The sequence below is a fragment of the Ranitomeya variabilis genome, chromosome 5, assembly GCF_051348905.1.
Source record: "Ranitomeya variabilis isolate aRanVar5 chromosome 5, aRanVar5.hap1, whole genome shotgun sequence".
Taxonomy (NCBI): Eukaryota; Metazoa; Chordata; class Amphibia; order Anura; family Dendrobatidae; genus Ranitomeya; species Ranitomeya variabilis.
This window is the reverse complement of record NC_135236.1, coordinates 326813653-326837390: the sequence shown is the minus strand read 5'-3', so window position 1 is coordinate 326837390 and position 23738 is coordinate 326813653. Positions and strand designations below refer to the sequence as shown.

The following is a 23738-nucleotide window of genomic DNA, read 5'->3' as shown; positions in this document are numbered from 1 at the left end:
TGCATCTTGCAACTGATATGTGTCTCTGAATGCCTCCTCCAGAAATGCAACTCCAGTCTAGAGTAACATTTCTATCATAATGTATTCCACAACTTTTCATGAATTTGTTGGGTGGGCTTTACAGAGCCAACTAAAACTTTATTTTTGCACAACTTCATGTTATGCAAAACTATTGTGATATTTGAAGGTTTTTTTATGCCAGAAAATCCTTAATGAATTAGGCCCTATTGGCTCAATAGCTGCAGAGTCATATTAGGAAAGCAAATGGGTAAGCGGCACAACCATATATGAAGAGAACGCGCAAACTTGGACCACCTACTTTTTTTTCAATGGAATAGAACAACAAGTGTTCTTGAAAAACGAAACAAAGACCACCACTAAAAGATCAATATTATAAGTTCACAACTAAAAATTGGTTGAATTAAAAGGATATTAGAAGGATAGAAACCCATGCTTTTTATTAAATTAAACTTTTTGTCAATGTAAAAGACTTTAGTTGTATTTTAAACTTTTTTTGCATTCCTGCTGTCCCTTATTGGTGATGTTTATCAAGAAACATGTTTTGTATGCAAGAATTGATCTTGAGTCCGCTGGTGTAAGATGTACCAAATTAATTAAAAGGCAGATTTGGTTAATTTGGAGGCAGTCAGAAAGTGTACCTCATTAGTGGACTGGAATATATTTTTTCTAAAATGTGTGCTCTGCTTTTGGCATAAATTATAGTGAATCTGTCAATCCACACTAAGACGTGCCCTTCCCCTTAAAGCCAAACCACTTTTAAAACGTTGCTGGGGTTGGGGTAAAAACTCTGAAAGTACAGCATATTTTACACAATTGCTCATTGCACAAAAGAAATTGAGACTTTTCAACTTCAATTTTCTCAATAAAATTGTCTGAGGAAATCGTCCCAGTGCCCCAAAGTCTTACTTGGATTGATGTTGGTTCTAGAGTTTCAGCTCGGATGGTAGTTGTCCAGGGCACCACATGTATTATTACAGTAGCTGTTGTCGACAGCTGGAGAGCTCTGTTTCCTCCACGTTCATCAGTAACTTCAATCAGCAGCTGGAAAACTGTTGGATCCTGAATTCCCTCAAAAACATTATATTGGAAGTTTTGAGTTGATATTATAGTAGGAAAGCCCTCATCATCCATTTCAAGAGTAAAACGATTCGCTTTATTTTCTGGAGAGATAAAGATTTATAAATATTTATAGTTATTACAGGTGAACCATGAGCAGCAATTCAGTAACTGCACTGATAAATAGTGTTGAGCGATACCGTCCGATACTTGAAAGTATCGGTATCGGAAAGTATCGGCCGATACCGGCAAAGTATCGGATCCAATCCGATACCGATACCCGATACCAATACAAGTCAATGGGACTCAGGTATCGGACGGTATTCCTGATGGTTCCCAGGGTCTGAAGGAGAGGAAACTCTCCTTCAGGCCCTGGGAACCATATTAATGTGTAAAAGAAAGAATTAAAATAAAAAATATTGCTATACTCACCTGTCCGACGCAGCCGGGACCTCAGCGAGGGAACCGGCAGCGTTGTTTGTTTAAAATTCGCGCTTTTACTTGGTTACGTGAGGTCCCGGCTTGTGATTGGTCAGGGCGGCCATGTTGCCGGGACGCGGACCAATCACAGCAAGCCGTGACGAAATTACGTCACGGCTTGCTGTGATTGGTCCGAGTCCCGGCAACATGGCCGCCATTAACCAATCACAAGCCGTGACGTCACGGGAGGCTGGACATGCGCGTATTTTGAAAAGCGCGCGTGTCCAGCCTCCAGTGACGTCCCGGCTTATGATTGGTCACGGCGCCATGTTGCCGGGACGCGGACCAATCACAGCAAGCCGTGACGAAATTACGTCACGGCTTGCTGTGATTGGTCCGCGTCCCGGCAACATGGCCGCCATTAACCAATCACAAGCCGTGACGTCACTGGAGGCTGGACACGCGCGCTTTTCAAAATACGTGCATGTCCAGCCTCCCGTGACGTCCCGGCTTGTGATTGGTTAATGGCGGCCATGTTGCCGGGACGTCACTGGAGGCTGGACACGCGCGCTTTTCAAAATACGCGCATGTCCAGCCTCCCGTGACGTCCCGGCTTGTGATTGGTTAATGGCGGCCATGTTGCCGGGACGTCACTGGAGGCTGGACACGCGCGCTTTTCAAAATACGCGCATGTCCAGCCTCCCGTGACGTCACGGCTTGTGATTGGTTAATGGCGGCCATGTTGCCGGGACGTCACTGGAGGCTGGACACGCGCGCTTTTCAAAATACGCGCATGTCCAGCCTCCCGTGACGTCACGGCTTGTGATTGGTTAATGGCGGCCATGTTGCCGGGACGTCACTGGAGGCTGGACACGCGCGCTTTTCAAAATACGCGCATGTCCAGCCTCCCGTGACGTCCCGGCTTGTGATTGGTTAATGGCGGCCATGTTGCCGGGACGTCACTGGAGGCTGGACACGCGCGCTTTTCAAAATACGCGCATGTCCAGCCTCCCGTGACGTCACGGCTTGTGATTGGTTAATGGCGGCCATGTTGCCGGGACGTCACTGGAGGCTGGACACGCGCGCTTTTCAAAATACGCGCATGTCCAGCCTCCCGTGACGTCACGGCTTGTGATTGGTTAATGGCGGCCATGTTGCCGGGACGCGGACCAATCACAGCAAGCCGTGACGTAATTTCGTCACGGCTTGCTGTGATTGGTCCGCATCCCGGCAACATGGCCGCCCTGACCAATCACAAGCCGGGACTTCACGTAACCAAGTAAAAGCGCGAAATTTAAACAAACAATGCTGCCGGTTCCCTCGCTGAGGTCCCGGCTGCGTCGGACAGGTGAGTATAGCAATATTTTTTATTTTAATTCTCTTTTTTACACATTATTACATTAATGTTGTTGCGATACCCGATACCCGATATCACAAAAATATCGGATCTCGGTATCGGAAATTCCGATACAGCAAGTATCGGCCGATACCCGATACTTGCAGTATCGGAATGCTCAACACTACTGATAAATGTAACTGAAATTCAGTGTCAATAAGAAAACTCTTTCTATTGGCTTCTTTGTCAGTTGTGAAAATAGAATATCAGTTGTTATATGAATCATAGCCAGTGGGCGAGGAAAAATACAATAGACTAGAGATATAATTCCCACAAACATGAAAGTGGACATCCCCTCTTTTTCCCAGACACATATGTGCTGGCTCTCTCTTACTCCATGGACAGCATGATGAAAACACTGGTCTAAGAATCCTCCCCTGGAACCCAATACTTACTGGACCCTAAATACCCTTGTGATACATAGGGACAGTTAGCAATGTTAGGTGGGAAGGCTGTTTATTAGATGTAGCGTGGGCGGAAAATATATTATTAGGTCGTGGTTTGAATGTGTGATATTGTTTTGCTATTACTGTATTAGTGTTGTAGTATCAATATATGTGTGTATATATATATTCATAGTCTCCAACTTGGGTATATATATATATATATATATATACTAGATGGTGGCCCGATTCTAACGTATCGGGTATTCTAGAATATGTAGGTAGTATATAGCACAGGCTACGTACTATATTGCACAGTGACGTAGTATATAACACAACTGACGTAGTATATAACAGAGCTACGTAGTATGCAACACAGCATACGTAGTATATAGCAGAGCTATGTAGTATATAACACAGCCACGTAGTATATAACATAGCCACATAGTGTATTGTACAGCTACGTAGTGTGTTGCACAAGCACGTAGTATATTGGTCAGCCACGTAGTATATAGCAGAGCCATGTAGTATATAACATAGCCACATAGTATATTGTAGAGCCACGTAGTATATTGCACAGGCATGTACTATATTGCACAGTCACGTAGTATATAACAGTCACGTAGTGTATTGCACAGCTACGTAATGTATTTCACAGCTATGTAGTATATTGGTCAGCGACGTAGTATATAGCAGAGCCACGTAGTATATAACATAGCCACATAGTATATTGCACAGCCACATAGTATATAACAGAACCACGTAGTATATTGCACAGTTGACGTACTATATAACAGAACCGACACAGCCACATAGTATATTGCACAGCCACGTAGTATATAACACAGAGCACGTAGTATATTGCACAGCCACATAGTATATTGCACAGCCACGAAGTATATTGGACATTGGACAGTCAGCTTGTATATTGCCCAGCAACATAGTATATAGCACAGAGATGTAGTATACAACAGAGCCCACGCAGTATGTAACACAGCTCACGTAGTATATAGCAATGTGGGCTTTATATGCGTGGTTAAAAAAGACTTAAAATGAAAAATAAACAAATACTCACCTTCCAAAGACCCCTTGAAGTCCTGGCGCCTGTGTGCGGTACACGCGGCAGCTTCCGGTCCCAGGGTTGCTATGAGCGCAGGACCTGTGTTGACATTGCGGTCACATGACTGTGACGTCATGGCAGGTTCTTCTTGCTTAGCATCCTTGGCATCGGAACCTGCCGTTTGCACTGCCGTGGACAGCGCGCGACGTCGGAAGGTGAGAATAACCTTTTTTTTTTTATTATTATTATTATTTGTAACATTAGATCTTTTTACTATTGATGCTGCATATGCAGCATCAATAGTAAAAAGTTGGTCACACAGGGTTAATAGCTGCGTTAACAGAGTGCGTTAAACTGTGGCATAACACGGTCCGTTAATGCTGCCATTAACCCTGTGTGAGGGCTGACTGGAGGGGATTATAGAGCGGGCACTGACTGCGGGGAGGAAGGAGCAGCCATTTTGCCGCCGGACTGTGCCCATCGCTGATTGGTCATGGCTGTTTTGCCGCGACCAATCAGCGACTTCGGATTTCTGTTACTGACAGACAGAAGGACAGACGGAAGTGACCCTTAGACAATTATATAATATACTAGATGGCAGCCGATTCTAAAGAATTGGGAGTCTAGAATCCATATATACTTTATTTATTCAAATGTAAGAATAATTTGGTGGGCGGGGTCCCTCTGCCTCCGCTTTGGTGGGCGGGGCCGCTCGGCCTTCGATTTGGGGGGCGGGGCTCCTCGGCCTCCGATTTGGTTGGTGGGGCCCCTCGGCCTCCGATTTGGTGGGCGGGGCCCCTTATCCTCCGATTTGTTGGGTGGAGATCCTCGGCCTCCGATTTGGTGGGCGGGGCCCCTCGGCCTCCGATTTGGTGGGCGGGGCCCCTCGGCCTCCGATTTGGTTGGCGGGGCCCCTCGGCCTCCAATTTGGTGGGCAGGGACACTCGGCCTCCGATTTGGTGGGCGGGGCCCCTCGGCCTCCGATTTGGTTGGTGGGGCCCCTCGGCCTCCGATTTGGTGGGCGGGGACCCTCGGCCTCCGATTTGGTGGGCGGGGACCCTCGGCCTCCAATTTGGTGGGCGGGGACCCTCGGCCTCCGATTTGGTGGGCGGGGACCCTAGGCCTCCGATTTGGTGGGTGGGGACCCTCGGCCTCCGATTTGGTGGGCGGGGCCCCTCGGCCTCCGATGTGGTGGGCGGGGCCCCTTGGCCTCCGCTTTGGTGGGCGGGGCCGCTCGGCCTTCGATTTGGTGGGCGGGGCTCCTCGGCCTCCGATTTGGTTGGCGGGGCCCCTCGGCCTCCGATTTGGTTGGCGGGGCCCCTCGGCCTCCGATTTGGTGGGCGGGGACTCTCGGCCTCCGATTTGGTGGGCGGGGACCCTCGGCCTCCGATTTGGTAAGCGGGGACCCTCGGCCTCCGATTTGGTGGGCAGGGACCCTCGGCCTCCGATCAGGTGGTCGGGGACCCTCGGCCTCCGCTTTGGTGGGCGGTGCCCCTCGGCCTCCGATTTGGTGGGCGGGGTCCCTCTGCCTCCGATTTGGTGTGCGGGGACCCTCGGCCTCCGCTTTGGTGGGCGGGGCCCCTCGGCCTTCGATTTGGTGGGCGGGGCCCCTCGGCCTCCGATTTGGTTGGTGTGGACCCTCGGCCTCCGATTTGGTGGGCGGGGACCCTCGGCCTCCGATTTGGTGGGCAGGGACCCTTGGCCTCCGATTTGGTGGGCGGGGACCCCCGGCCTCCGATTTGGTGGGCGGGGCCCCTCGGCCTCCGATTTGGTGGGCGGGGACCCTCGGCCTCCGATTTGGTAGGCGGGACCCCTCGGCCTCCAATTTGGTGGGCGGGGCCCCTCGGCCTCCGATGTGGTGGTCGGGGCCCCTCGGCCTCCGCTTTGGTGGGCGGGGCCGGGCCCCTCGGCCTCCGCTTTGGTGGGTGGGGCTGCTCGGCCTTCGATTTGTTGGGTGGGGCTCCTCGGCCTCCGATTTGGTTGGCGGGGCCCCTCAGCCTCCGATTTGGTTGGCGGGGCCCCTTATCCTCCGATTTGGTGGGCGGGGACTCTCGGCCTCCGATTTTGGTGGGCGGGGACCCTTGGCCTCCGATTTGGTGGGCGGGGCCCCTCGGCCTCCGATTTGGTTGGCGGGGCCCCTCGGCCTCCGATTTGGTGGGCGGGGACCCTCGGCCTCTGATTTGGTGGGCGGGGCCCCTCGGCCTCTGATTTGGTTGGTGGGGCCCCTCGGCCTCCGATTTGGTGGGCGGGGACCCTCGGCCTTCGATTTGGTGGGCGGGGACCCTCGGCCTCCAATTTGGTGGGCGGGGACCCTCGGCCATCGATTTGGTGGGCGGGGACCCTCGGCCTCCGATTTGGTGGGCGGGGACCCTCGGCCTCCGATGTGGTGGGCGGGGACCCTCGGCCTCCGATGTGGTGGGCGGGGCCAGGCCCCTCGGCCTCCGCTTTGGAGGGCGGGGCCGCTCGGCCTTCAATTTGGTGGGCGGGGCTCCTCGGCCTCCGATTTGGTTGGCGAAGCCCCTCGGCCTCCGATTTGGTAGGCGGGGACTCTCGGCCTCCGATTTGGTGGGCGGGGACCCTCGGCCTCCGATTTGGTGGGCGGGGACCCTCGGCCTCCGATTTGGTGGGCGGGGACCCTCGGCCTCCGATTTGGTGGTCGGGGACCCTCGGCCTCCGCTTTGGTGGGCGGGGCCCCTCGGGCTCCGATTTGGTGGGCGGGGTCCCTCTGCTTCCGATTTGGTGTGCGGGGACCCTCGGCCTCCGCTTTCGTGGGCGGGGCCCCTCGACCTTCGATTTGGTGGGCGGGGCTCCTCGGCCTCCGATTTGGTTGGAGGGGCCCCTCGGCCTCCAATTTGGTGGGCGGGGACCCTCAGCCTCCGATTTGGTGGGCGGGGACCCTCGGCCTCCGATTTGGTGGGCGGGGACCCTCGGCCTCCGATTTGGTGGGCGGGGACCCTCGGCCTCCGCTTTGGTGGATGGGGCCCGTCGGCCTCCGATTTGGTGGGCGGGGCCCCTCGGCCTCCGATTTGGATGGTGTGGACCCTCGGCCTCTGATTTGGTGGGCGGGGACCCTCGGCCTCCGATTTGGTGGGCGGGGACCCTCGGCCTCCGATTTGGTGGGTGGGGCCCCTCGGCCTCCGATGTGGTGGGCGGGGCCCCTCAGCCTCCGATTTGGTGGGCGGGGACCCACGGCCTCCGATTTGGTGGGCGGGGACCCTCGGCCTCCAATTTGGTGGGCGGGGATCCTCGGCCTCCGATTTGGTGGGCGGGGACCCTCGGCCTCCGATTTGGTAGGCGGGGCCCCTCGGCCTCCGATTTGGTGGGCGGGGACCCTCGGCCTCCAATTTGGTGGCGGGGACCCTCGGCCTCCGCTTTGGTGGGCGGGGCCGGGCCCCTTGGCCTCTGATTTGGTGGGCGGGGACCCTCGGCCTCCAATTTGGTGGGCGGGGACCCTCGGCCTCCGATTTGGTGGGCGGGGACCCTCGGCCTCCGATTTGGTGGGCGGGGACCCTCGGCCTCCGATTTGGTGGGCGGGGACCCTTGGCCTCCGAATTGGTGGGCGGGGACCCTCGGCCTCCGATTTGGTGGGCGGGGCCCCTCGGCCTCCGATGTGGTGGTCGGGGCCCCTCGGCCTCCGCTTTGGTGGGCGGGGCCAGGCCCCTTGGCCTCCGCTTTGGTGGGCGGGGCCGCTCGGCCTTCGATTTGGTGGGCGGGGCTCCTCGGCCTCCGATTTGGTTGGCGGGGCCCCTCGTCCTCCGATTTGGTTGGCGGGGCCCCTCGGCCTCCGATTTGGTGTGTGCTCTGCCTGGGGCCCCTGTGCTCTGCCTGGGGCCCCATATGCTGCCTGGGGCCCCTGTGCTCTGCCTGGGGCCCCATATGCTGCCTGGGGCCCCTGTGCTCTGCCTGGGGCCCCTGTGCTCTGCCTGGGGCCCCATGTTCTGCCTGGGGCCCCTGTGCTCTGCCTGGGGCCACTGTGCTCTGCCTGGGGCCCCATAAGCTGCCTGGGGCCCCTGTGCTCTGCCTGGGACCACTGTGCTCTGCCTGGGGCCCCATATGCTGCCTGGGGCCCCTGTGCTCTGCCTGGGGCCACTGTGCTCTGCCTGGGGCCCCATATGCTGCCTGGAGCCACTGTGCTCTGCCTGGGGCCCCATATGCTGCCTGGGGCCCCTGTGCTCTGCCTGGGGCCCCATATGCTGCCTGGGGCCCCTGTGCTCTGCCTGGGGCCCCTGTGCTCTGCCTGGGGCCCCATGTTCTGCCTGGGGCCCCTGTGCTCTGCCTGGGGCCACTGTGCTCTGCCTGGGGCCCCATATGCTGCCTGGGGCCCCTGTGCTCTGCCTGGGGCCCCATATGCTGCCTGGGGCCCCTGTGCTCTGCCTGGGGCCCCTGTGCTCTGCCTGGGGCCCCATATGCTGCCTGGGGCCCCTGTGCTCTGCCTGGGGCCCCATATGCTGCCTGGGGCCCCTGTGCTCTGCCTGGGGCCACTGTGCTCTGCCTGGGGCCCCATAGGCTGCCTGGGGCCCCTGTGCTCTGCCTGGGAGCACTGTGCTCTGCCTGGGGCCCCATATGCTGCCTGGGGCCCCTGTGCTCTGCCTGGGGCCACTGTGCTCTGCCTGGGGCCCCATATGCTGCCTGGGGCCCCTGTGCTCTGCCTGGGTGTAGGACACTGGTGACGTCACTTATCTCCGGACATTAGCTCCGAACATTAGCTCCGGACAAAGCCACGGAAGTTGGCACAAATTGCAGGAAGTAGTATTCTAGGCAATTATATATTAGATATACAGTATATATAAAATAGACTGTAGACTCGTGTGTAATAAATATTCTTTACTGGTACATGGTTTTGTCTCAGGTAGTATATAATGTAGGGAACAGATAATGCTCAGTCTGAGTGTCCATCATATAACAGGGCAAATACCTCTGTACAGGGTCAGAAGAGATATGTATTGATTTTTTTTGCTTAATTGTATGGGTTGGACACCCGACTTGAGCACCACCAGCAGTATTACTCCAGAGTGCCGTGTTATTTATTTCCATTAATTTTTTTTCCTGTTGTATTTGCGGCCATACTTTAGATAAAGCTAAAATTTTGCGTCCTGCTCAGTTTTAATATAACATGTTGATATACTATATATTATATATATTATTATATATAATCACTATCATACCTGATATTATGGTATAGCTTAGCTGATGGTCAGGTGAGTCCTTATCTGAACACTGTAGGTTTAGTACAGGTGTCTTCCGTGTAGAGTAAATAATTTTCTCATAATAGGCAGGAGAGCAAACAGGAGCTTCATCATTCACATTCTGCAGAACAATTACCAAGATCATTTTTCAGAGTAAACAGTGCATAAAAACCATATTATTTTGCCTGGCACTGTACGTGAAAATCCTCATGTAAACACAAACCACTTTACTGGAGTTTACACTGATAACCGATACAAGATGAATAATGTATCATATGTTGTTTTCAACGATGTGATTTGAAAAGAATACTAAGGATGGGCACGCTTACATTGTGGCACAGATTAATCATTATTTGATGTTGTCATGTCGATTGCCATCCTCAAACTACATCTTTAACATATGACAACACTCCAACCCTAGCCAGGTTTGGCACATGAATGCAAGCCATTTTATTTGCATTTGAATATTCTAAATACTGTATGTCAATTCCGGTGTCGGTGAATATCTGTACATCTTGCTTCAAGCCAATTTAGCATTGCCATGGTGAAAGTGAAGAACATTTTACCTATTCAGTACAACATAAGATCATTTACTGTAGATAATCAAGATTGCAGAAACTGTAGACATTTGTAGGAGTTATTTATGGGTAATCGCCTATAAAAAGGGGCAAGCATAATGTACAACAAACTTACTAATAAAGTAAAATGAATGCTGGTAATACAAAGGTATTGAAACAGTGTCTACAAAAAGTGTCTACAGAAAACAGGAATTTGATTCATCCTGCCCAAAGTATGGGCAATATGAATCAGAGCCTGATTGTAGGATTGCAGCCAGGACGGTTTTAGTATGAAACACTGCAGCATTTATGAGAAAACACAGTTTGAAAAGTTGGCAGCGGACTATAGGCAGAGACCTACTAGTCCAGCACAGTCCCTGGTTGTTATTTCCACACATGCTCCAATTAATTGACAGTTCATTCCCTTTTGTGTACGGAGAAGTGGAGAGGACTGGAGTGGAGCAGGATGGAGGCCACGCTGGACTGGTCCGATTTCTCCATATAAACTCCCTATTGCCGGCTTTTTAGACTTTGCTTTACCTGAAATGTTGAAGCATTTCATAGTAAACATACCTGGCTGCAACCAAACTTTCATGCTCTATTTAGTTCAGGCATGAATTTAGTGTCAAAATAGCTCCAACAAAGTATTAATCCGCAAAGCGGGGAAGCCCACTCAGTGCCCAGGTAATTGCATGAACTGATGCTGCAAGCATATATACAGCAGTAAGTGCTCCGTGAGCCAGGGTGCCTCTCCAAAGAAAATAGCCACAATAGATACAAAAATTGAAAGGAACGGATGGCACTCACCGGTTAAAAAAACTTCTTTATTCCAATACTTTAAAACATCGGCGTCGGGAGGATGGGAGCAGGAGTGGAATGGATGACAGCTGTTTTGCGCTGCAGTGGTGCTTCTAGTGGTCACACTGATGAAGAGCACAGGGTACCAGTGGCAAATTTGCCAATCCTAGTGTTCTGTGGCAAATGCCAATCATCCTGCATGGTGTTGGGCCGTGAGCACAACCCACATCTGTGGACATCAGGCACTCAGACCATAATCATGGAGTCGGTTTCTAACCATTTGTCCAGACACATGCACATTTGTGGCCTGCTGGAGGTCATTTTACAGGACTCTGGCAGTGCTCCTCCTGTTCCTCCTTGCTCAAAGGCTGAGGTAGCGGTGCTGCTGCTAGGTTGTTGCCCTCCTATGGCCCCTTCCACATCTCCTGGTGTACTGGTCTGTCTCCTGGTAGTGCCTCTAGCCTCTGGACACTACACTGACAGACACAGCAAACTTTCCTGCCACAGCTTGCATTGATGTTCCATCCTGGATGAGCTGCACTACCTGAGCCACTTGTGTGGGTTGTAGAGTACGTCTCATGCTACCATGAGTGTGAAAGCACAACCAATATTCAAAAGTGACCAAAACATCAGCCAGAAAGCATTGGTTCTGAGATGTGGTCTGTGGTCCCACCTGCAGAACCACTCCTTTATTAAGTGTGTCTTGATAATTGCCAATAATTTCCATCTGTTGTCTATTCCATTTGCACAACAGCATGTGAAATTGATTGTCAAACAGTGTTGCTTCCTCAGTGGACAGTTTGATTTCACATAAGTTTGATTTACTTGGAGTTATATACTGTTGTTTAAGTGTTCCCTTTTTTTTGAGCAGTGTATATTAGTAATGAATGAAAGCAGTAAAAAACAATTTTAAAGCACAGAAGCATAGACAAGTGAGTGCTGTTAAGGTCTTGGTTGCTAGAGCTACAAAACATACAGTAATGCTCCCTGTCATGATCTCTGCAGGCAGAGATCATAGCAAGCCTATAGAGGGACAAGCTCTCGGAAGATGGAACTATACTGACCATGAACTAAGCCTGCCGCGCAACTAGAAATAGCCAGGTAGCATTTCCTATTTATCGCTAGATGCCCAGCTCTGGCCTAAGACCTAAATAGCTAGCAGAGGGAAATATAAGACCTGGCTCACCTCTAGAGAAATATTTCAAAGAAGACAGTAGCCCCCCACATATAATGACGGTGAGTTCAGATGAAACAACAAACGCAGCAGGAAAATAGTCTTAGCAAATTTGAGGTCCGCTTACTAGATAGCAGAAGACAGATAGTATACTTTCATGGTCAGCAGAAAAACACTAACAAAACACCATCCAGAGATTACCTTAAACTCTGGCATTAACTCATAACGCCAGAGTAGCAATCCCTGATCAACGAGAGCTTTCCAGACACAGTAACAAAACTTCAGCTGTGAACTGGAACAAATAGGCAAAACGAAACATGGACAAAAGTCCAACTTATCTAGTAGTTGTCTAGAAGCAGGAACAAGCACTGAGAGGCATCAGATAACATTGTTGACCGGCAAGAAACCACCAGAGAAATGAGCTTAAATAGCGACACCCACTACTGATGGAACCAGGTGAAACAGGAAAGAGGATGACAAGTCCAATTCCACAAGCGGCCACCGGGGGAGCCCAGAATCCAAATTCACAACAGTACCCCCCCCTCAAGGAGGGGGCACCGAACCCTCACCAGATCCACCAGGGCGACCAGGATGAGCCCTATGGAAGGCACGAACAAGATCAGAAGCATGAACATCAGATGCATTGACCCAAGAATTATCCTCCTGGCCGTAACCCTTCCAGTTGACCAGATACTGGAGTCTCCGTCTGGAAACACGAGAATCCAAAATTTTCTCCACAACGTACTCCAACTCACCCTCAACCAACACCGGAGCAGGAGGCTCAACTGAAGGTACAACAGGTACCTCATACCTGCGCAATAACGACCGATGAAAAACGTTATGAATGGAAAAGGACGCAGGGAGGTCCAAACGGAAAGAAACAGGATTAAGAATCTCCAATATTCTATAAGGGCCGATGAACCGAGGTTTAAACTTAGGAGAAGAGACCCTCATAGGGACAAAACGAGAAGACAACCACACCAAATCTCCAACACAAAGCCGAGAACCAACACGACGATGACGGTTGGCAAAACGCTGAGTCTTCTCCTGGGACAACTTCAAATTGTCCATAACCTGCCCCCAGATGTGATGCAATCTCTCCACCACCGCATCCACTCCAGGACAATCCGAGGATTCCACCTGACCGGAGGAAAATCGAGGGTGAAACCCCGAATTACAGAAAAACGGGGACACCAAGGTGGAAGAGCTGGCCCGATTATTGAGGGCGAACTCTGCCAATGGCAAAAAAGCAACCCAATCATCCTGGTCAGCAGAGACAAAACACCTCAGATATGTCTCCAGGGTCTGATTAGTCCGCTCGGTCTGGCCATTAGTCTGAGGGTGAAAAGCAGATGAAAAAGACAAATCTATGCCCATCCTAGCACAGAATGCCCGCCAAAATCTAGACACAAATTGGGTACCTCTGTCAGAAACAATATTCTCAGGAATACCGTGCAATCGGACAACATTCTGAAAAAACAGAGGAACCAACTCAGAAGAAGAAGGCAACTTGGGCAGAGGAACCAAATGGACCATTTTAGAGAAACGGTCACAGACCACCCAGATGACAGACATCTTCTGGGAAACAGGCAGATCTGAAATAAAATCCATCGAGATGTGTGTCCAAGGCCTCTTAGGAATAGGCAAGGGCAACAGCAGTCCGCTAGCCCGAGAACTACAAGACTTGGCCCGAGCACAAACGTCACATGACTGCACAAAGACTCGCACATCTCGTGACAGGGAAGGCCACCAGAAGGATCTTGCCACCAAATCCCTGGTACCAAAAATTCCGGGATGACCTGCCAATGCAGAAGAATGTACCTCAGAGATGACTCTGCTGGTCCAATCATCCGGAACAAACAGTCTATCAGGCGGACAACGATCCGGTCTATCCGCCTGAAACTCTTGCAAGGACCGCCGCAGATCAGGAGAAACGGCCGACAAAATTACTCCCTCCCTAAGGATACCTGTGGGTTCAGAATTACCAGGAGAGTCCGGGTCAAAACTCCTAGAAAGGGCATCTGCCTTAACATTCTTAGAACCCGGTAGGTATGACACCACAAAATTAAAGCGAGAAAAAAATAAAGACCAGCGCGCCTGTCTAGGATTCAGGCGTCTGGCAGTCTCAAGATAAATCAAATTTTTGTGGTCAGTCAATACCACCACCTGATGCCTAGCCCCCTCGAGCCAATGGCGCCACTCCTCAAACGCCCACTTCATGGCCAAAAGCTCCCGATTCCCAACATCATAATTCCGCTCTGCGGGCGAAAATTTGCGAGAAAAGAAGGCACAAGGCCTAATGACGGAGCAGTCGGAACCTTTCTGCGACAACACTGCCCCAGCTCCGATCTCCGAAGCGTCAACCTCAACCTGAAAAGGCAGATCCACATCAGGCTGACGCAACACAGGGGCAGAGGCAAAACGGCGCTTAAGCTCCTGAAAGGCCTCTACAGCATGAGGGGACCAATTAGCAACATCAGCGCCTTGTCTGGTCAAATCAGTCAGTGGTTTAACGACATCCGAAAAACCAGCAATAAATCGGCGGTAAAAGTTGGCAAAGCCCAAAAATCTCTGAAGACCCTTAAGAGAGGAGGGCTGTGTCCAGTCACAAATAGCTTGCACCTTGACGGGATCCATCTCAATGGAAGAGGGAGAAAAAATATACCCCAAAAAGGAAATTTTCTGGACCCCAAAAACGCACTTAGACCCCTTCACACATAAAGAATTAGACCGCAGAACCTGAAAAACTCTCCTGACCTGCTGGACATGAGAGTCCCAGTCATCAGAAAAAATCAGAATATCATCCAGATATATTATCATAAATTTATCCAGAAAATCGCGGAAAATATCATGCATAAAAGACTGGAAAACTGAAGGGGCATTAGAAAGACCAAAAGGCATGACCAAATACTCAAAGTGGCCCTCGGGCGTATTAAATGCGGTCTTCCACTCATCCCCCTGCCTGATCCGCACCAAATTATACGCCCCACGAAGATCAATTTTAGAGAACCACTTAGCACCCTCTATACGAGCAAACAAATCAGTAAGCAATGGCAATGGGTATTGATACTTAACAGTGATCTTATTCAGAAGCCGATAATCAATACATGGTCTCAAAGAGCCGTCTTTTTTTGAGACAAAGAAAAACCCAGCTCCCAAGGGAGAAGAAGATGGACGAATATGTCCCTTTTCCAAAGACTCCTTTATATATTCCCGCATAGCAGCATGTTCCGGCACAGACAGATTAAACAAACGACCCTTTGGATATTTACAACCCGGTATCAAATCTATGGCACAATCGCACTCACGGTGCGGAGGTAACGACCCAAGCTTGGGTTCGTCAAAGACGTCTTGATAATCAGAGAGGAACTCAGGGACTTCAGAGGGAATGGACGACGAAATAGAAACCAAAGGTAAGTCCCCATGAATACCCTTACATCCCCAGCTCAACACAGACATTGCTCTCCAGTCCAAGACTGGGTTGTGAGACTGCAACCATGGCAATCCCAGTACCAAATCGTCATGTAAATTATACAGCACCAGGAAACGAATAATCTCCTGGTGATCCGGATTGATACGCATGGTTACTTGTGTCCAGTATTGTGGTTTATTATTAGCCAATGGGGTGGAGTCAATCCCCTTCAGAGGAATAAGAGTCTCCAAAGGCTCTAAATCAAAACCACAACGATTGGCAAAGGACCAATCCATAAGACTCAGAGCGGCGCCAGAGTCAACATAGGCGTCCGTGGCAATGGATGACAAAGAGCAAATCAGGGTTACAGACAAAATAAACTTAGACTGAATGGTGCCAATGGAAACAGACTTATCAAGCTTCTTTGTACGCCTAGAGCATGCTGATATAACATGAGTAGAATCCCCACAATAGAAACACAATCCATTCTTCCGTCTAAAATTCTGTCGCTCGCTCCTGGACAGAATTCTATCACACTGCATACTTTCTGGCGTCTTTTCCATAGACACCGCCAGATGGTGCACCGGTTTGCGCTCCCGCAGACGCCTATCAATCTGAATAGCCATTGTCATGGACTCATTCAGACCTGCAGGCACAGGGAACCCCACCATAACATCCTTAACGGCATCAGAGAGACCTTCTCTGAAAGTTGCCGCCAAGGCGCACTCATTCCACTGAGTAAGCACAGACCATTTACGGAATTTTTGGCAGAAAACTTCAGCTTCGTCTTGCCCCTGAGACAGTGCCATCAAAGTTTTTTCTGCCTGAAGTTCCAAATGAGGTTCCTCATAAAGCAAGCCCAAGGCCAGAAAAAACGCATCCACATTGCGTAACGCAGGATCCCCTGCTGGCAATGAGAAGGCCCAATCTTGAGGGTCACCCCTGAGCAAGGAAATCACAATCCTAACCTGCTGAGCAGGGTCTCCAGCTGAACGAGACTTCAGGGAGAAATAAAGCTTACAATTATTTCGGAAATTCTGGAAGCTAGCTCTATTCCCTGTGAAGAACTCCGGCAAAGGAATTCTCGGGTCAGATACCGGAGCATGTACCACAAAATCTTGTAAATTTTGTACTTTCGTGATGAGATTATTCAAACCCGCAGTTACACTCTGGAGATCCATTATTGTCAGGTGCACACAGAGCCATACAGAGATTAGGAGGAGAGAGAGAAAAAAGACTGCAGCAAGGCAGACTGGAGGGAAAAAAAAAAAAAAAAAAAATTTCCAGCAGACTTCTTATAACTCTCCTTTCTCAACCTGGGTCTTTAACACTTTATTGGCCGGTCAAACTGTCATGATCTCTGCAGGCAGAGATCATAGCAAGCCTATAGAGGGACAAGCTCTCGGAAGATGGAACTATACTGACCATGAACTAAGCCTGCCGCGCAACTAGAAATAGCCAGGTAGCATTTCCTATTTATCGCTAGATGCCCAGCTCTGGCCTAAGACCTAAATAGCTAGCAGAGGGAAATATAAGACCTGGCTCACCTCTAGAGAAATATTTCAAAGAAGACAGTAGCCCCCCACATATAATGACGGTGAGTTCAGATGAAACAACAAACGCAGCAGGAAAATAGTCTTAGCAAATTTGAGGTCCGCTTACTAGATAGCAGAAGACAGATAGTATACTTTCATGGTCAGCAGAAAAACACTAACAAAACACCATCCAGAGATTACCTTAAACTCTGGCATTAACTCATAACGCCAGAGTAGCAATCCCTGATCAACGAGAGCTTTCCAGACACAGTAACAAAACTTCAGCTGTGAACTGGAACAAATAGGCAAAACGAAACATGGACAAAAGTCCAACTTATCTAGTAGTTGTCTAGAAGCAGGAACAAGCACTGAGAGGCATCAGATAACATTGTTGACCGGCAAGAAACCACCAGAGAAATGAGCTTAAATAGCGACACCCACTACTGATGGAACCAGGTGAAACAGGAAAGAGGATGACAAGTCCAATTCCACAAGCGGCCACCGGGGGAGCCCAGAATCCAAATTCACAACAGCTCCCAGCCTGGTTACAATTTAAAGGAAAGCAGACATGTAAGTGCCCAACTTGTCTCTTGTCATAATTACATGTGCACAATGGCAAAGAGCACTACTTAGTCTTGTTATATGAGAATTAGATGGTTGCTGGGGAATATATGCATACATTCCATTGTGGGGATAAAGCAATTTGAAATCTACAATCAGATAAGTAATAGGACTGATTGTTAGCTAAACAAAATGAAGATACATATTGGCAGTATATGTACGTGCTCAGCACAGGTTAAAGAAGAGTTTATGGATGGTCTTGACTTTTACTAATTCTGTAAATGTCTAATTTGATATGCTATCATTTGTTCAGCATTTCAGTGTGGTGCAATAAAAAGTGTTAATATTAAATTATTAATAAAGTGCAAAAACAGTACTAATATATATTATTCTATATAAAAATATTCAGCTGACAAAAAAATAAATAAATGGTTTTTCCTATTTTTTTTTCAGAATAACCCGACTCACCAGCTTCCCAGCATGTTTACAAGTTCACCAGAAAGAGCTTGTAAGCGCTGTGCATGTTTGGCCACCAATCCTTGTTGGCAGTAGTTGCTGTTCCCCTTACAATAAGCAGTAAACATTAAAAAAAATGTAACGACAGGAGGAGTACAAAGGAAAATTTGAATAAAAGTGGTTTGCAAAGTTGCTTATGTTTGGACACTGTGTAAAATATATAGAAAACTAGAATGAAATGATTTAGAAAACTCTCATAGCCATATTTTATCTACAACAGAACATAGAACACAGACCAGAAGCTGGAATACAATTTTCCATTTAATTTGTAAAATAAAAGTTAAATTACAATTTTATGTCAGCAACAAATCTAAAAAAAAAGTCGGGACAGGGTTATGGAAAGGCTGGAAAAGAAAGTGTAACTAATAAAAAACAGCTGGAGGGTCAATTTTCAACTAAGTCACATGGCTGCATATGAAAAAACACATGTTAGATAGGCAGAATCTCTCAGACACTAAGATGGTTCACCAATCTGTAAACTACTGCATCCAGGAATTGTGGAACAATTTCAGAAAAATGTTCTTCGACATAATATTTCAAACACTTTGAATATCCCACCATCTATAGAACATGTACCAAAAGCAAAAAAAAATCACAGTAGAACTCACAATTTTTAGAAACACCTGTCTTGATATTCTGGTGTGCTCTTCCGAGACACGCATGTCCAATATTGAGAAACAAGTGGAGAAGCACATTCAAAGATAAAAAAAATAATCAAGCTTTATTATAAATCCATATCTTTAAAAGTCTGTATGTGAATAGTGGTACAGAAATCGCTCTGATACTCTACAATTAAGTGCGAATTTAGCACCAGAAACGTGTCTCAACTCTGGAAAGCTGGTAATTGCTCGGAAAATACTCATGTGGGAAAGGAGAGAGATAGAGAACTCAGCTGACCAAAAGTGCTTAACCTTTATAGGAGAGAGAGAAGGCCCTGCTGACCACAGGATCTTACACACTACTGAAGGAGAGAGGACTCCACTTATAAGAGCTTACTGTCTATAGCAGAGAGACGGATAGAAAGAGAGAGACGACTGTGCTGACCATAAGAGCTTACACACTACAGAAGAGAGAGAGAGACCTACGGAATGTTGTGGAAATTGAAAACAACTTTGCTGTACAAACTGTGCTGCCAGGTACTGACCAAGACTGTACAAGATATGATAATCAGATAGATTTCATAGATGTAGGGCATTAAGGGAAAGCCATGCAGAAAGATATTTGAACCCTGATGCTTCAGCATTTTTTTGGTGACCTGTGAATTTAAACTCTAAGTATTTGAATTTGCGCAAAACTAATTTTTAGGAAATTTGACTCAAACTTGATCCTCCGCAGATCGATCCACTCATCTCTAGTTTCTGCCTGCAATATCTAAATGAGTACATTTTTACTCATGAAATTGAATGAAATGTCTAATGTTCAACTTCTGACCTGTGTTCTATGTTCTGTGGTTACTAAAATATGGATAAAAGATATTTCGAAAGCACTGCATTCCTGTTTTCCTTACAGTATACAGTACACAGTGTCCCCGCATTTCTGGAATTAAGGATGTAAATGTTGTCATTATATTATATGATATAGTATTATTGTTACTATATTATTATTCCACATTCCAAAGACATACTGATAGGGAATTTAGATTGTGAGCCCCATCGGGGACAGCGATGATAATGTGTGCAAACTGTAAAGTGCTGCGTAATATGTTAGCGCTATATAAAAATAAAGATTATTATTATTATTATTATTATTATTATTATTATTACTTACAATGTCTGAAAACAAAAAAAGGATAGTGGGGATAATAAAAATAACCCCTAAAGTTTAATGCAATGGCAAATAAAGGGGTATTCCCAAACATACAAACCATGTTCCTATTAATTAGGAAAATTGGATATCATAGAAAGGGGTTATGTATTCAGTACATATTTCTATGAGCCAGAGTTGGAATTTGGTAGAATGGGGCTTAACCCCTTTCTGACATCCGACTTACTATCCCTTCCATGCGGGCTGGGCCCATATGACCATGGATAGTGCACGGGTGGTGTGCGGCCGATCAGGGCCAGGTGTCAGCTGATTCTCAAAGCTGACATCCGTCACCAAGTGCCAGGAGTGGTCACGGACTGCTTTCGGCATTTTAACCCCTGGAACACTGCAATCAAAGAAGATCGCAACGTTCCGGTGGAATAGAGAAGCATTGCGCAGGGAGGGGGCTCCCTGCGTACTACCCTGAGTCCCTCAGAACAAAGCGATGTGATTGCGTTGTTCTGAGGTTCTCCCTGCCTGCAGACCCCGGATCCAAGATGGCCGCGGGGTCCTTCTGGGTCCTGCAGGGAGGTGGCTTGTCAGTGCCTGCTGAGAGCAAGACCTGAGAAGCCTCCTTCACTGCCTGTCAGCGATCTGATTTTACACAGTGATGTCCCCACCCTGGGACAATGGAAAAAGTAAAAAAAAATATTATTCTGTGTAAAAATATATTTTTTTAAATTCCTAAATAAAGAAAAAAAAAATTGCAATAAATCCATTTCTTTATGTAGATAAAAAAACAATAAAAGTACACATATTTAGTATTGCCACATCCGTAACGACCTGAGCTATAAAACTGTCCCACTAGTTAACCCCTTCAGTGAACACCATAAAAATAAATAAATAAAAAACGAGGCAAAAAACAATGCTTTATCATCACTGTACCGCGGCAGACACCGTTAGAAGGCCCAACCAAACAAGTAGGCCAAATGCCGTTTAAAATTTCCTATAGGCCGAAAGCCTGAAGATTGAAGCTCAGCTTTGTTCAGTGGAGGAGACAAGCAAGGAACGGCAGACACCGTTACTAGGGCCCAACCAAACAAGTAGGCCAAATGCAGTTTAAAATTTCCTATAGGCCAAAAGCCTGAAGATTGAAGCTTAGCTTTGTTCAGTGGAGGAGACAAGCAAGGAGCGGCAGACACCGTTACTAGGGCCCAACCAAACAAGTAGGCCAATGCAGTTTAAAATTTCCTATAGGCCGAAAGCCTGAAGATTGAAGCTCAGCTTTGTTCAGTGGAGGAGACAAGCAAGGAACAGCAGACACCGTTACTAGGGCCCAACCAAACAAGTAGGCCAAATGCAGTTTAAAATTTCCTATAGGCCGAAAGCCTAAAGATTGAAGCTCAGCTTTGTTCAGTGGAGGAGACAAGCAAGGAGCGGCAGACACCGTTATTAGGGCCCAACCAAACAAGTAGGCCAGATGCCGTTTAATATCTGATATAGGCCAAAAGCCTGAAGATTGAAGCTCAGCTTTGTTCAGTGGAGGAGAACACCAAGCAGCGGCATACACCGTTAGTAGGCCCAACCAAACAAGTAGGCCAAATGCAGTTTAAAATGTCCTATAGGCCGAAAGCCTGAAGATTGAAGCTCATCTTTGTTCAGTGGAGGAGACAAGCAAGGAGCAGCAGACACCGTTAGTAGGCCCAACCAAACAAGTAGGCCAAATGCAGTTTAATATCTGACATCTGAGGCTCAGCTTTGTTGAGTGAAGGACAACTGTAATGGGAGGCAGACACAGTTAGTAGGCATAAATAAGAAAGTAGGCAAAATGCAGTTCAAAATTGGTTAGTGGAGTATACAGGCGGCATAGCTTTGCTCAGCGGAGGACAACTGTAATAAGTGGCTCAGACAGACAGAGTAGGCCTACAATTAAAAAAGGTGGCTAATTGCAGTTCAAAATTTGTAATAGGAGTACACAGTCAGCATAGCTTGGTTCAGCGGAGGAGGACAAGTGTAATTAGTGGCTCTGACACACTGAGTAGGTGTAAAATAAAAAAGAACGATATATGCAGTTCACAATTGGTAAGAGGAGTACACAGGCGGCCTTGCTGGGTTCAGCTGTGGAGGACAACTGTTGTGAGAGTCTGACACAGTTACTAGGACAAAATAAATAAGTAGGCTAAATGCTGTTCTACATTGGTAAGAGGAGTACACAGGCGGCCTAGCTTGTTTCAGGGGGGGACAGTTGTAATGTGTGGCGCCGACAGACAGACAGACAGACAGAAAGAGGCCTAACCTAAAAAAAAGGTGTCTAAATGCAGTTCAAAACTGCTAGCAGGACTAATCAGGCGGCCTAGCTTGTTTCAGGGGGGGACAGTTGTAATGTGTGGCGCCGACAGAAAGACAGACAGACAGACAGAGGCCTAACCTAAAAAAAGGTGTCTAAATGCAGTTCAAAATTGCTAGCAGGACTAACCAGGCGGCCTAGCTTATTTCAGGGGGGGGCAGTTGTAATGTGTGGCGCCGACAGACAGACAGACAGACAGACAGAGGCCTAACCTAAAAAAAGGTGTCTAAATGCAGTTCAAAACTGCTAGCAGGACTAACCAGGCGGCCTAGCTTGTTTCAGGGGGGGGGGACAGTTGTAATGTGTGGCGCCGACAGACAGACAGAGGCCTAAAATAAAAAACGGTGGCTTCATGCAGTTCTAAACTGCTAGCAGGACTAACCAGGTGGCCTAGCTTGTTTCGGGGGGACAGTCGTAATGTGTGGAGCAGACAGACAGACAGAGGCCTAACCTAAAAAAAGGTGTCTAAATGCAGTTCAAAACTGCTAGCAGGACTAAGCAGGCGGCCTAGCTTGTTTCAGCGTGGGATGACAACTGTTATGAGAGTCTGACACAGTTACTAGGCACAAATAAGTAAGTAGGCTACATGCAGTTCACAATTGGTAACAGGAGGACAGAGGTGGCATAGCTTTGTTCAGCGGAGGTCAACTGTTAGAAGTGGCTGACACAGTTAGTAGGCCAAAATACTAAAGTGGGCTAAATGTCAGCCAAGGAATTGGTCATAAATAAACTGGTGGCATAGCGAGGTACAGGGGTGGGCTCCTCTGCAGAGTTGCAGACAGGGGTAGTTGGCGCAAAGTATTAAGGGGTCTAAATGGAGGCCAGGGTCCCTGGATATTTTTACTATCATCTATCATTGCAACAAATTTTGTTATGGCAGTGCCATTTAAGGATTTAACAGCACAGACTACACAGTGGTGGGGCAGGGAGAGGTAAGTTTTTCAAGTGGTAGAGCACAGTTCGAGCTGGGGGGGAACACTCTCTCGTGGGCGGCGGTACTGGCCCAGGGCCCCTCATATTATGACGGTGTGTCTGACGTTGGTTGTGCACCACCACCGTCAGAGACACTTCATTGTACTATGAGGCACCCTGTGCCAGTGTTGTGGCCCAAGAGTGGGCACACCCACCTGTCCAGGCAAACGGCACTCGCATGGGTGCTTGCGCCACGTTGTGACCACAGCCCTGTGGGGGGAGTCAGCCCATTTAGGGAGGTATACAAATGGCCTATGGTGGATATTCGGCACCTGCAAATGGCGGAATTGGAGCAGTCAGTAAGAGGAGGCCAAAAACAAGAAATTTTTCTGGCAAGCAACGTGTCAGCAGGGGAAGGTGGGGCAAAATAATTCAAAATCCATGATTGGTTCATTTTAATGAAGGTTAGATCATCAACATTTTGGGGAGCCAGGCGTGTCCCTTTTTTGGTCAGTATTGAACCAGCAGCACTGAAGAAACTTTCTGAGAGCACACTAGCAGCTGGGCAAGCGAGCTCCTGTAATGCATATTCTGCCAATTTGGGCCAGGTGTCTAGTTTAGATGCCCAGTAATCAAAGGGGAATGACCTGTGAGGGAGAAC

General features: G+C 48.4%; 1 protein-coding gene across 1 annotated transcript in view; it reads right to left on the bottom strand.

Moving 5' to 3' along the window:
• LOC143773647 (cadherin-related family member 4-like) overlaps positions 1-23738 on the bottom strand; it is an 87324-nt gene that overhangs the window by 51823 nt on the left and 11763 nt on the right. The window contains exons 2-3 of the mRNA XM_077261042.1: positions 9502-9643; positions 928-1181 (exon numbers count right to left, since the gene is read on the bottom strand). Of these exons, the coding sequence (XP_077117157.1) occupies positions 928-1152 (225 nt within the window). The 5' untranslated portion in view covers positions 1153-1181; positions 9502-9643. The remainder of the gene's footprint in view (positions 1-927; positions 1182-9501; positions 9644-23738) is intronic.